The sequence below is a fragment of the Caloenas nicobarica genome, chromosome 5 (assembly GCF_036013445.1).
Source record: "Caloenas nicobarica isolate bCalNic1 chromosome 5, bCalNic1.hap1, whole genome shotgun sequence".
Taxonomy (NCBI): domain Eukaryota; kingdom Metazoa; phylum Chordata; class Aves; order Columbiformes; family Columbidae; genus Caloenas; species Caloenas nicobarica.
The window spans coordinates 41,681,264-41,694,066 of record NC_088249.1 but is presented as its reverse complement, the minus strand read 5'-3'; the positions used below and the strand labels follow the sequence as shown (position 1 = coordinate 41,694,066).

The 12,803-nt window shown below is 50.2% G+C and overlaps 1 protein-coding gene across 2 annotated transcripts in view; it reads right to left on the bottom strand.

Annotated features, from left to right (window-relative positions):
• Nucleotides 1-12,553, bottom strand: part of CREB3L1 (cAMP responsive element binding protein 3 like 1) — a 47,986-nt gene extending 35,433 nt beyond the window's left edge. For both annotated transcript variants that reach the window (XM_065635712.1, XM_065635713.1), the window contains exon 1: nt 12,409-12,553. In XM_065635712.1, the coding sequence (XP_065491784.1) occupies nt 12,409-12,516 (108 nt within the window). In that variant the 5' untranslated portion in view covers nt 12,517-12,553. The remainder of the gene's footprint in view (nt 1-12,408) is intronic.
• Between the last annotated feature and the right edge of the window lie 250 nt (nt 12,554-12,803).

Sequence of the window (12,803 nt, the reverse complement as noted above, 5' to 3'; positions counted from 1 at the left end):
CTGCTCCCAGGAGAGATGCAAGAGTTTTGCCAGTTGCTTTATAAAGAGGCCATCATTTTTCTCAGCTACTCTCTTGCTCAGCAGAGCTGAGTTGGGTGGAAAAGCTCAGCTCTGTGGCTCCAGTGAGTCCATCCCTGGTGGACAGACTGTCCCTGGAGTATTATGAAAGTAGAGCCCTGCTCCCTCAAGGTGCAACCAGGACAACTTCTGACCCACGCAGCAGTATTCTTCACCAAACAAAATTTTGCTCCCTGAGGGTTACTGCACTCAGCTTTCCTGTTCCCAAGCCCCTGGAGGAAACAAAGCTAAGCAAGGCATGTGAGCAGAATGAGGCATCACGAGGGAGAGATTACTGTGTGCTCATGTCCAACTGCTGCCTAATAGCTAATCACAGTGCTACCCACATCTCTTGAGTCAGAGCAGGGAATGGCATACTCTGAAGCAGGCCCCTCATGTCACTGTATTTGAGGTTTGCTTGCAGCAGTGGTATGCTGTAGAGAAATCCCACCTTCATCCTCTGGGCATCTCAGACCTTTCCAGCCATGTGGGACCACGGGAGTTGATCTGTTTCTGAAGGCAGGAGGGGACCTATGGCTCTACTGTTTACTCCTCCACAAATTGAATTTATGTAATGAAGAGGACAACTTTGCTCCTGCGTGGCTCCTGTAACTTAAAGACATTCAAACAGTGTGTTTTTATGGAGACATGTGCAAACCCTCTTCATTTCATGTGCTGTGAAGGACTCAAGAAAAAAAAGAGATGGCTGGTCTTGGTGGGGCCTGGCTGTTTCCCACAGACCGTGGAGGGAACACAAGTCTGAATCCTTCCCATTAGACTTGGAAGTGGCACTGAGTGATGGAAGAGAGGAGATCACAGGCCTTTCCCTAGCAAGAGTGAGTGCTTGGCAGTGTCAGACCAGGTCCTCCTCAGCTCCCCTTCCCACGTGCTGGGAAGCCCACCTGCCTCACAGGGCAGCCAAGAGCCCTGGTGTTCCCCGGTGCTGGCATTATTGCTTTTTACTCACATCTACCAAAGGGAGGAATAGGTCTTGGGCCAAATAAAATTCTCCTTCCTCCCGTTCTACTGCAAGACCTGGCAGGGCAGGGAAGCCCATGAGCAGGAAAGAGGGGGTCTCACCAGCCCTCTCTGTGCTGCTGTTGAAGGCTGAGCTGACTCCTGAGCTCAGCTGCAGCGGCCCAAGCACCAGGCAGAGGTGTCACCCTCTCTCCAGCCACAGCACAGTGCAAACCACAGCTGGCTCCCCGTGCAGGGGTGTTGTTCCCTGGCCGGCAGGCTGGCTGCGGCTGGCCTCCACTCCATGCTGGCGGGGTGGCATTGCTTCTTCAGCTTGAGGAATGCAAACTGCCTGAGCTGCTCTTGAGGATTGGCCAGGAAAAGTCCACAAATAGCAACAGGAAATCAAAATGCCCGCTCCAGACATGCACCAGATACAAGGCCAGCCAGTGCAAGGAGAAAAATCAAACGCTGGACGATGGAGATTACATCATGGTGTGGATAAACCTGTGAGCCCGTCCAGCTGGGGCCATGCCAACAGGTCCAGATGGCTCAGGAATGCTAACTGCATAGCTACCTCCTACCTCTCTCTTGTCTTTGCTTTTTCTTCCCTCCTCTTTTCCCTATTCTCCATCCCTCCTGGCCTCCTTCCCTCCTCCTTTCCCTATTCTCCATCCCTCCTGGCCTCTTTCCCTCTTTCTTTCCCAGAATAAATAAATAAATCCTCTGGCAACTCTACATAATCCAATTCCATCAAATATCAGAAAGGCATCTGAGACCAGTGGACGGGGCCCTGGTCTGGGAATGGGTCTCTGGCACTTATATGTAGATACTGAGGCTGCTGGGTGACCTCACCGCACTGCATAGCTGCTGGGGTTGACATAGTAATGTGTGCCATCATCTCACCTGGGACCTCAGCCCCTGGCTACAAATGAGGAGGTTGCCAGGACAGCTCCCCCGGAGCCTGAAGCATGCAGGAAAATTAAGAAATGAGCGTTGCTCCTGCTCTGCTACAGCTCGCCTCAGCTGCTTACAGCTGCCACTGACTGCTCACCATGTCTGCAGTTATTGGAGGAGGGAGAAAACAGTTTTGCTCTCAAGCTAGCAGTTTCTGGCTACCACCTTGGTACTAATTAGCGACAAAGAAAGGACTGGAGTACCCTCTGTTGTGTTCCCAGCATTGACCAGAGCTCAGCTTTCTCCTAGTGTGATAAAAACAGGGCTTGAAGACATGTAAGGAAAGAATGAAAGGTGCGTGCTTTGCCGGGTCTGAAAAAGGGCTGCAGGCCCTCATTATTTAATGCTAATCCAGCTGCTGGACTGCTGCCAACTGTACTTGACAAACCCTGAGGAGCAGGGAGAGGCATCAGAGAATGGAAAAACAACTTTTGCATCTCGCTTCTCAGTAGACAATGGTGATCCTAACTTTACAACAAGGCAGACAGACTTAGTGTGGTGAAAAGGCACCTTGAAAGAGAAAGGGAAAGCACAAAACCATGTGCTGAGCAGTAGGAGGGACTCATGGATCTTGAGTGCCCTGCTAGGGGACTGATAAAGCCGTGGATGGCACTGTGGTACTTTCCGCTCGTTACCTCCGACTCGGATACAAACCAGATGAGACATACTTTGGGAGCCTGGGAACTCGGCACAGCACTGACCAGGCAGCAATTTTGGACAGAAATGTAACAGGGTGCTCTCAGCAAGTTGCACCAAACCCAGGGAGAAGTTAGGTTTTGCAACTGAGCTGGGATCTGGTTGTGCAGTGGAGGATGAGGTATGAGTAAAGCCCATTCACTGGATTTATAAAGCAGAAATTGTTTGGTTTCAGAAAGGCCCAAAGAGGTCAGGCCAGCAACACCACGGGCCAAGTACTTCAGTTTAAATCCTGGTGCTGATCAACGCAGTTATTCACACTGACACAGAAAGATTACTCTGGATTAACTTGAAGTGTCTGAGGTCAGAATCAGATACATGCAGTCCCCTAGGGTAAAGGATAGCTGGGACATCAGTGGAGGGTGGACCTGCCAAACTGAAAACTTTGCAAATACCATCTATAGCTGCAAAGTATTTCAAAGAGACTGGGGAAGCAAAGTAATAGCTCCTGTGGACCTTTCCTGGCAGGTATCTGCTAGCAAACCCCCTGCCCCAGCCTAAATTTTCATTGATCCGCTTCACCCATTGATTGCACTTCCCCATGCCAGTAAGAATAAGGATGTGCACTATTTCAATAGACAGCAGAAGCTGCATTGTTGCAAGTGACACCCTGAAGATTACACACTAAGTAACCGGCAGAGCTGGGACTAAAATACAGTTCTCCCATTCCCGACAACCTCACTGCACCACTGTCCATAAGGAGAGAAAAAACACAACAAAAACAAACCCAGCATCATTCGTCTGGCAATTCAATATTTGTGGCTCAACAGCACCTCATCAACTCTCAGAGTCTGCCACATTTGCTTGGAAAGAAGAGCCAGATTTCCAGCACTCCCTGGGCAAAGAGCTCTCAGATAGAGAGACTGAAAAGGCTTTGAAAGAAACCTTCCATCAACAGTCTTTACAGATGTCAGAGCTGGCTTCCTCCTCCCCGAGCTGCCTGTCTTGCAGTCCCTCCTCTGGGGCAGCAGCAAGCTCAGCCAAAAGCACCTGCCCAGCTCCTTCCTTCAAACTGTCATGAATTTACAGGGCTCATTTAACATCAAGCTGCTCTGACATGCAACGGTTAAATATCGAGGCTCTGGACCTCGGTCCACTTCTTCATCCTGGTCTCACTCTGCCTCAGCTACTCCTTCTGGAGGGAAAAGTTCTCCTCCCAGGAGAGGGAGGGCTGCAAATACTGCAGAGCCGGGAGCAAGTTTGCACCTCAGCCAGGAGAGATGTTATTCTTGAGCTGCAGTGCACCCACCTGGACATGCCATGGCATCGAGAGGAGAAGGCAGTGTCTCCATGACAGTGTCGTGGGGAATTCTTTGGCGATCCATCTAAGGAAGTTAACCTGCAGGAGGGATGCTGACAATCCAATCTGAGTGTCCAAAACCAATGTTGTACCCAGCTCCCTCCTGTGTAACGTGCTTGGTGTCAGGCCCAAGCTGTATTTCTTCTCCAGCCTCAGTTGCCAGGTTCCTCCCAAGGGAGCCCTGACATCCTGTTGCAGGGGAACTCCTGACACAGGTTGCTGAGCTGAACACATTACGTTGCATCTATTCTAGGAAAAATGTTAACTGCATTTTGAGCAGGCTTTGCTATTTGGGTCAGCCAGACTGAACTGAACGAACATTTTTCCTAATCAAGACAAAGTCACAGTGTAAAGAAGCCAAAAGCAACTTTGCTGAGGTAGTCAAGGGTGAGTTTTCTCTGCAACAAGCTGGACAGCAATCATAATGAATGACCTTGCATAAGGCATCACCTTTGAGCCCTAAAGATGGGACTAATTACCCCAGCACTGGTTTAAATTATAATACATACTAGTTTCAGGGAGGATAGCCATGCACATTGCTTCCATCCTGTACAAGGGATTTCTGCAATCTTAGAAACTGAGAAGAAAAAATAGGAAGAGAAAGAAAGGAGTGAAGGAGTGTGTGGATATCTGTAGTTCCAACCTTCATGTTTGTTCTGGCACAACAACATGTCAAGATCAGTGTCAAGCATCTATCACTCAGACACTGACCAGACCAGAGCAGCTTCACATGATTTCAAAGGCAGACAGCTTTGGAGAGTTTTGAGAAAATAGAAGTAAAAGGAGAGATGCAAAGAAAGAAAACACAGGGTGGGTAAAGAAGTCAGAAAGGGATGGGTGAGAGGGGAAGGCTGGGGTGTTCAGGTCAGCTCAGGAGACTCCAGGAAAGGAAAACCTTAAATGATGTGACCCTACAGAAAAGCAGAAGCAAAAAAAAAATTGTTTTCTTGAGCAGCTGGGAATAAGTTGGACAGATGTAAACACTGCATGGCAGACATGTAGGGAGCAACTGGGTCGAAAGACACAGCTTGCCTTTCAGCACACTACCTGCAGTCCCCTGCTGCTCTGGCCATGCCGTCAGCTCCTCACACCCTTTCAGCTATTTCTGCTCTGAGGTACGATGCAAAACATGCAGGCACCAACCCAAGAAAACACCTAACAAGTCATAACACAAGTTGAGCTCCAAAGACAGGAAAGAGTGAGTAAAAGTATTGCCAGGCTGAAAACACAATCAATTATTTCAGCCAGAGGGTACCAAACGACATTAAAGTTGCATGCTCAGAAGTCACCGTCTGCAGCAGAACAGCCCTGGTGCTAGCATGGGGGTCAGTTGAAAAACACAGCCTTGTTCCCACCCTTGCTCTCACTTCTCATCTCCCATGTGGAGGCAGGAAGTCCCAGCAGTTCAGATGTGTAAAGGAGGATAAATACATTCTCCAGCAGAAAGCTGGGATCAGTAGGATGTAGTAATCCTGATGACTGAGATTGGCCTAGGAGTGATGGCTAACACACCCGGCTCTTCTAAAAGACATCTCTCCTGAAGAACAATATTGGCCACAAGGTTGACTGTGAAGCCTTGGTGACTGCACTTGACCTTGCAGCACAGACCTGGCATTTCCCTGGGAAATCTCTCAGCCAAATCAGCCCAGGAGACAGCTCCTGGCCATTTCTTAGTCGAGCTGTAATGGTCCACTTCATCCCTGGTGCCCTAAACGTTCCCCTATAACTCTGCAGCAAGGAGAGTCACCAGCTGGCTTTTGTGTCCCATTTGGTTTCCTGCAGTGGACTCTTCACAACAGGACAATGACGCACAGGACTCATCTCTTCCCTAAAATGCACTGGTACAAGTCAGTCTTGAGAATCAGATCTTCATATCAAGCACCATGCTATCTGTGGCTAAGAGAAGAGGACCTGCCATGTGGTTGTCACAGAAACAACTCCAGAGAGTGAAGAGCTTTTGTTTGCTTCCTTTAACACTGAGAATTTTTAAAGTAGTAAATAAGTAATATACTAAACGCTAATTGAATACTACCATCTGAAAACCTACAGGGAAGTGCTGAGAAAAAAAAAGGAGTCAGCCCAGGAGTAGACCATTCTCAGAGGAAAAACAGGAGTACATTGCAGAGGTGTCAGCCTGGCCACATTTTGAATAGTGAGGCTGCACCTGTGGCTATGAAATCCCTGCTTCTAAAATTTCCCTTTAAGGGGCTGCTTCAGAAAACACTCTTCTTTCCAGATTCCCCTCTCTACCAGAGACAGCTCCATCCCAGGCTTCAGTGAGATCAGAGCAGCACCAGATGAGATGGGATTCAGAAGCCACCAGACACCATGCTTAGGCACTCGTACTGGTACTAGGAGGAGGTCCAATGGAACAGTCTCAGAAGCTTTCTACAGCCTGGTCTGTACAGATGAGACCCCTAGGTTTTCTCCTCTCTAAATGCGCTGGTGGCATTGAATGACTGCCTTATGTCAGAGGGGATGGCAGTCACCTGGCAGACATGGCCTGAGCTGTATATGACTCCAGCATCTCCCAGCTGGTGCTGCTGACACCCTCCCTCAAGTGGGAGTGGACTGTATGCACAGATGTGCTTCCACCCCCTGCCAAACCCTCCCTTTGTTTACCCTGCAAGCACTTCACCAAAGTCCTTCCTGCTGCTCTCCACCAAGACGATGGCTGTGTTTCCAGTGTTTAACTCTGTTTTGGACACGTGCCTTCCTGCACTCCTGCTCTGAGTTGCAACCTCTCCCCTAGCTCTGGCCTACCAGCGCAGTTAGAGGGTTCTCCCACTTTGGCTGAGGTGAGTGTTTAGGCCAGTGGATCCCCAGCACATGCAGGCAGTTGTCCAACAGATGAACATTTTCATTTAGGAAGAGTATCCCAAACATTTCTCATTGTCTTGGCAGCTAGGAGGGACACATAAATGCTCCCCACTCTCTGTGGAGAAAGTATTGACCTGGAGACTTCCAAATGAAGTTCAAGTCTCTCTTCCTCTTTGTTACCAAAATGGAAATATGTTTCCTGGTGATGACCCTGCGGTGATGATGCTGTAGGCTCAAGGACCCATGAACTGCTGTGTTCAGCTCTGGTTTCATCCTGCTACTAGCACTTCTGCAGGTGTAAGTCCCACTATGAGGCAATAAGGAGCAGCATGGACATGAAATGAAGGAACCACAAGATGGATCCAAATAGACTAGTGAAATGGGAAAAACTAGGAACTATTATTTTAGGATTCATTTCAATCAGGCCAGGTCTGATGGCCCCACCAGGTCTCTCTGTATCTGTACCCCAGATCCCACAGGAATCTCTGACTGGCAAGTACCAAGCAAAATTTAAATTAAATAGTCTTGCCTTGCCCAGTACTTGGCTGACTAACCAGGGATGTGTAACTGACCAAATTCAACCAGGCATAGGAACAGAGGGCCAAAACGCTTTCTGTGTGTGTCTCCACAAGGGATTACCACCAGGCCCAGAGACCCAGCCTCCCATTACAGCAGAGCAACTGGAAAGGATGAGAAGTGGATGACCAAATCTGCCTGAGCTCTTCTTCACTGTGTGGAGAGATGGTGGGAGAGAGCTTACACATCATGAAGCTCACTCAGACCAAAGGTCAGTCCAAGACCTAAGCACCACTTAAGTGCTATTTATGTCCTTATAGTAGGCATAAGAGGAATAGAAGTGTGTAAAGGCTTCTTGCAAGAGCAACGGTCTTCCATGGTGAATAGCCTCTCCTTGTCTCCAGGGGATGTTCCCCTTACAAGCTGCACCAGCACCACCCTCAGCCTGCTCACTATGTACAGTCCTGCTACTTCATTTCTGCAGGCGGGAACAACATTAAAGGAAAGAGTACACGGTAGGCACACAACTTCGTTTGCACTCAAGGAGCAACCCACAGGGACATGCAGTTCTTCTCCCATTCTGCTGGCTCCTAGCAGGCTCCAGAAGGTGTCGCGTGTCACAGTGCCCAGGCATACAGCATCACACAGCGAAAGAGTGCCTTACCATGCATTCCCCAAAGGAGCTGCATGAACACCACTGAGACAGCCTGAATTGCCATTTTGCAACTTCTAACAGTGGAGACCTTGACTAGCTTGTAGACTGTTTTTTTTTGCCTTGATATTTCCCTTTTAGAAGGAGGTAAAGAATATGCTTTGAAAAGCATGGGGTCAAAATAGAGCTGTGTTGACATGAACACTCAAAGTCATCTTTGAAAGTATTTTTCATACTATAAAATACAAAACATAGGGAAGAAACAAACCCACTGGGATATTAGGTTAAAAAGAAACACATGCCTCCTGTTTGGCTGGTTTATTCTGGCTTCATTCTGACACCAGAGTGGCACAAACCCAGTGAAGCACAGTGGTGAATTTGACTCAAAAGGCTTTTGAAGAATTTCACAGCACTGATAAAAGCTGAAAGTATGAGCTCTCTGAGTGCAGCTGTAATAGACTGTAAATGAATTGATGGGTGCTCACTGAATGACCAGAAATGCTGGGCTGGACAGGAGACAAACAGGTGAAATTGATAAGCAGGCACTGCATGAAGCTTCATTAGCTTCATTTATAGTAGGTCCTTCTGGCAGGAAAAGATGAGCAAAGTTGCCTAAGTTCAAAAGCAGTAGGTTGCCTCCTGAGCAAAGGAGACTGATAGTGCTGTTAGTGGTCATTGTATATAAGCCTGGTTAGCAGAAGATAAGTGAATAAAAGAAAGATTTTGTGTCCCTTGGAGATTTCCCTTCCAAGTACCAAGCAGACACCACTCTCCTTAAGATTTACATTTTAAAACAAAACAAAAACAACAAACAAACAAACTAAACAAAACCAAAACCACACACCATCATATAATCACAGACTCATGCAGGGTGAGTGGGAACTCAGGAGGTCTCTAATCTGACCCCTGCTCAGAGCAGGGCCAACACTAAATGCAGACCAGGTTCACAGAATCACAGAATGTCAGGGATTGGAAGGGACCTCAAAAGATCATCTAGTCCAATCCCCCTGCCAGAGCAGGAACACCTAGATGAGGTTACACGGGAAGGCGTCCAGGCGGGTTTTGAATGTCTCCAGAGAAGGAGACTCCACTACCTCCCTGGGCAGCCTGTTCCAGTGCTCTGTCATGCTCACTGTGAAGAAGTTTCTTCTCATATTTAAGTGGAACCTCCCGTGTTTCAGTTTATACCCACTGCCCCTTGTCTTATCATTGGTTGTCACCGAGAAGAGCCTCGCTCCATCCTCGTGACACTCACCAAAGGAAGGAGTTTTCGTAGTGTCCCTGGGCAGCCCCATCCATTCTCAGTTGTCCTCAGAGTGAGAAATTGTTTCCTTATACCCAGTCTAAACCTTCCCTGTTCCAATTTATGATCACTCATCCTCCTGCCATGCACTTAAGGAAACAGTCTGGCTCCATCTTCCCAGTAGCTTCCTCACCAGTGCAGGCAGGCTGCTGCTGGGTCCCCTGGACCGCCCCTCCTCCAGCTGAGCAAGCCCAGCTCCCTCAGCCTCTCTTCACAAGAGAAGATCTCCAGCCTCAGGTATCTTGGTGACCATCCCCGCCACGCAGTCGGATTTATCAATGTCTTTCTGGTACCAGGCTGTCCAAAACTGGACACTGTATTTCAGGCACAGTTTTATGATTGTCAAGAAAAGAGGGATAATCACATCCCTCTGTCTAGCTACCGCTGCTCTCCTGTTGCTAGCTGCTTGCTGCTTCTGCTACTGGGGCACACCATTACCTCATGACGCTGATGGGCCAGTCCACCCATCGCAGGGGCAAGAATCGCTATTTGTCTTTGCTAAATTTTATGAGCTTTCTGCTGACCCATTCCTCCAACCTGGTTAGGTCCCTCTGAATGGCAGCCCCCACACTTATTCAAATTATTTTTTTTCCTGTTTCAAGCACACAGACCTTTTTGAGGATGCATCTACAGATGTGCCTTCATTACTTCTTTGTCACAACTTTAGATGAGCAATACAGAGAACCATTTTTTTAAAGACCGAGATGACTCATAAGGAGTGCCAAAGGTTCAGGAATGGAGAGTAGAGACACGTAATTCTTGCCCCAAAGGAGCGCAGGCTCTGCAGTAAGGTTCATCCATCTTTTCTTTCTGCTTCCTTTCTGAAGAAATCATCCTCAGGAAAAGTTTCATACTGGCATTTTATGGCCAAAATTCCTGGCCTGCTCTAAGAAAAATGCTTGCTGAACAATATCTGGAAAAGTTTGCCCATCTTTGAAGCAAAGGCACTGGCAAATTTGCGAGCTATTGTGCACGGTGGTGCTTTGCACAGTTCTATGTAAAAAGAACTTCTCAACACATCTCAAGATCCCAGGAGATTTGCTGGATTTAGTAAGAAAATGTAAGTGTATTCCTTCCCCCATGTTGTCATGCAGAGTGAGAACAAAGGGGGTGATGTATTATGTCCTGGCTCTTGTATCACCAGCAGATTTGGTAGGCAAGACGTGGCTACAGAATCTCTTATATTTATCATCTGCAGGAAGAGAAGATATCAGCTCAACTCTCACATTCCAGCAGAAGTTTGTGGTGCTCACAGTTCGGAAAAAAATTCACAAAAGCATTTCTTTTTCTATCTGAAAGCTGAGTACAGCGATGCCTGAGTCACTGCAACCTAGTTAACATGAAGGCAAGGGGAGGCTGCTTTGAGAAGCAGCTTTCCAAGCAGAAACGCAAATTTAAATGAGGTGGGATGGAGCCAGCCTGCACACGGCCACTGCTCACTTTAAACACACCGTCCTGGCAAGTGGCACCAGATGGCACTCTTACACAAAAGCTGGTTTTTCATAGGGTCTGCTTGCAGGCAGGAGTTGTATTTAAGCTATAAAGAGGTACCACCTACATTGGTTAGAGATTCCCTGACTTGTGACTGCAGCCCGTATCACACCTAGGTAAAAGGGCTGCTGCCAATACATACTATTTTCACTTTGGTAAGGGAGTAAACACTCTTGGCATAAAACACTTAGTATCAGCACGGCTTCATCCACACTGGACATATAGGGAATTAGGGAAAGCACAAAACTCCTAGCAACAGGTCTCTCAGATATGAGCAGGCAAGGCCTTGCAGTGCGAGCGAGTGCTCAGTCTCGGGCTAGTGTGCCATTGGAAGGTCTGTCTGAGCACAGTGGGACTCTGCTGCCTCCCGTAGAGCCAGACCACAGTCAGTCCACCAGGCACGATAGTGTCTTGGAAATTAGGAGCTGGTGATATTCATGAGAGATGGGGCTGCCTGCATAATCTCTTTCCCAGACCCAGTGTGTCTCCACACACTAGGCGTGATGCACGTAACATTTATGCAAATTCTGCATCTCTACTGTCTCCTCCACAAGGGAGGCGGCATAAAAGGCTTTAGATATCTTCTGTGTAACACAGCACAAGTGGATTAATCAGATATTTAATGGCTACAGCCGTCCTCTCCCTGTCCCCTGCTTCTGTGTCATGATGCTGGCATCTACACTGCTCCCATTGCAAGGGAGACCCTCACAGTGCTACACCAGGAATGTGGGAGGTGCCAGTAGGGTGACAGGGGAGCAACAAACTGTGGCTAAAATCTCTCTGTCTGGGGCAGGCACGCTCACCCGTGGCTGCAGCCACTCAGAGGCTGGTGGAGCCTTGAGTGCAGGCAGTGCCTTGCTGCCCAGCATCGGATGATGCCCTCGCCCCAAACCACCTCTGAGGTGGGGCCCTTCCCCCTTCGGCCTCAGGGCTGGGTCCTCCCTGGCAGGGAGGCTGCAGGTTTCGCAGCACAAACTCCCACAGAAAGCTCAGGCAGGACAGCAAAGAGCCTGTGCGCACTGCTCAGGATAGCTGCTGGACTCGGGACTCGCATGACTCCTCGGAGAGGCTGGGTAGTTTCCCTAGAGGTGAACAATGCCCCTTTGGTTTCTTGGGACTGGCAACACATTTTCCTCCCAAGTCACTCTTCCCTCTCACCCTTCTTTCCAAAGTAAATCAGCCCAGCCTTAATGCTAAGTAGGAGATGCTTCATCTCCCAAATGCCACTCCGAGGAAAAGTTACAAGCCAACGAGAGCGCAGGCGCTGAGCCCAAAGGTCTCCCTCCCGACGGCACCCGGTCGTGCTCCCGGTGCTGCCTGAGCTGAGCCACGGCAGGTTGTGCACTCCCCGCCTGGGACAGCCATGGGTCTCAAAAAAGCGCATTGTAAGAAAAAACTGTGATTCTTCGGCAGTGTCTCCTCGGGGTGCAGCAGGGCCGGTCCCGGGGAACGCTGCCCGTGTGCGGCGAGGGGCACCCGGGTACCCGCACCCCCGGGGCACTCAGTGCTCAGGGGCAGGACCCCGGCACACGCAGCCCCAGGGCAGTTGAGGGGCAGCGGGGGCCGCGGCGAGCCCGCCGGCGCGTCCCGTCCCCGCTGACGGGGCTGCGGCCGCCCGTCCGGGGCCGCCCCGCCGGGGAGCTGCCGGCGGTCCCTTACCACATTGCTGAGGAAGTCCGCGTCGCTAAAGTCGCCGAGGTCGAGGAAGCCGGTGCCGGCGGCGGGGAAGAGCCGCTCGGCGGGGAAGGGCTCCAGGATACTGTCCATGGTGCCCGCGGCGCGGGGGCTCGGCCGCCCCCCGCACTGCGCCGGCCGGGCTCACTGCCGCGGCACGCTCCCGCCCGCCCCCCGGCGGCGGCGGTCCATGGGGCGGCGGGGCCGCGGCGGGGAGCGAGCCGCCGGCCGCGGATGGGAGCGCCGCGCCGGGTGCCCGCTCGGGGCAGCTGTCAGTGCCCCGCTGCCGAGCAGGCGGAGCCGCCGCCGGCCGCGACACGCCCCCGCCCGCGCACCGGGAGCCGGCGGGGCGGGACTTCCCTCGCCGACACCCCCTTAAG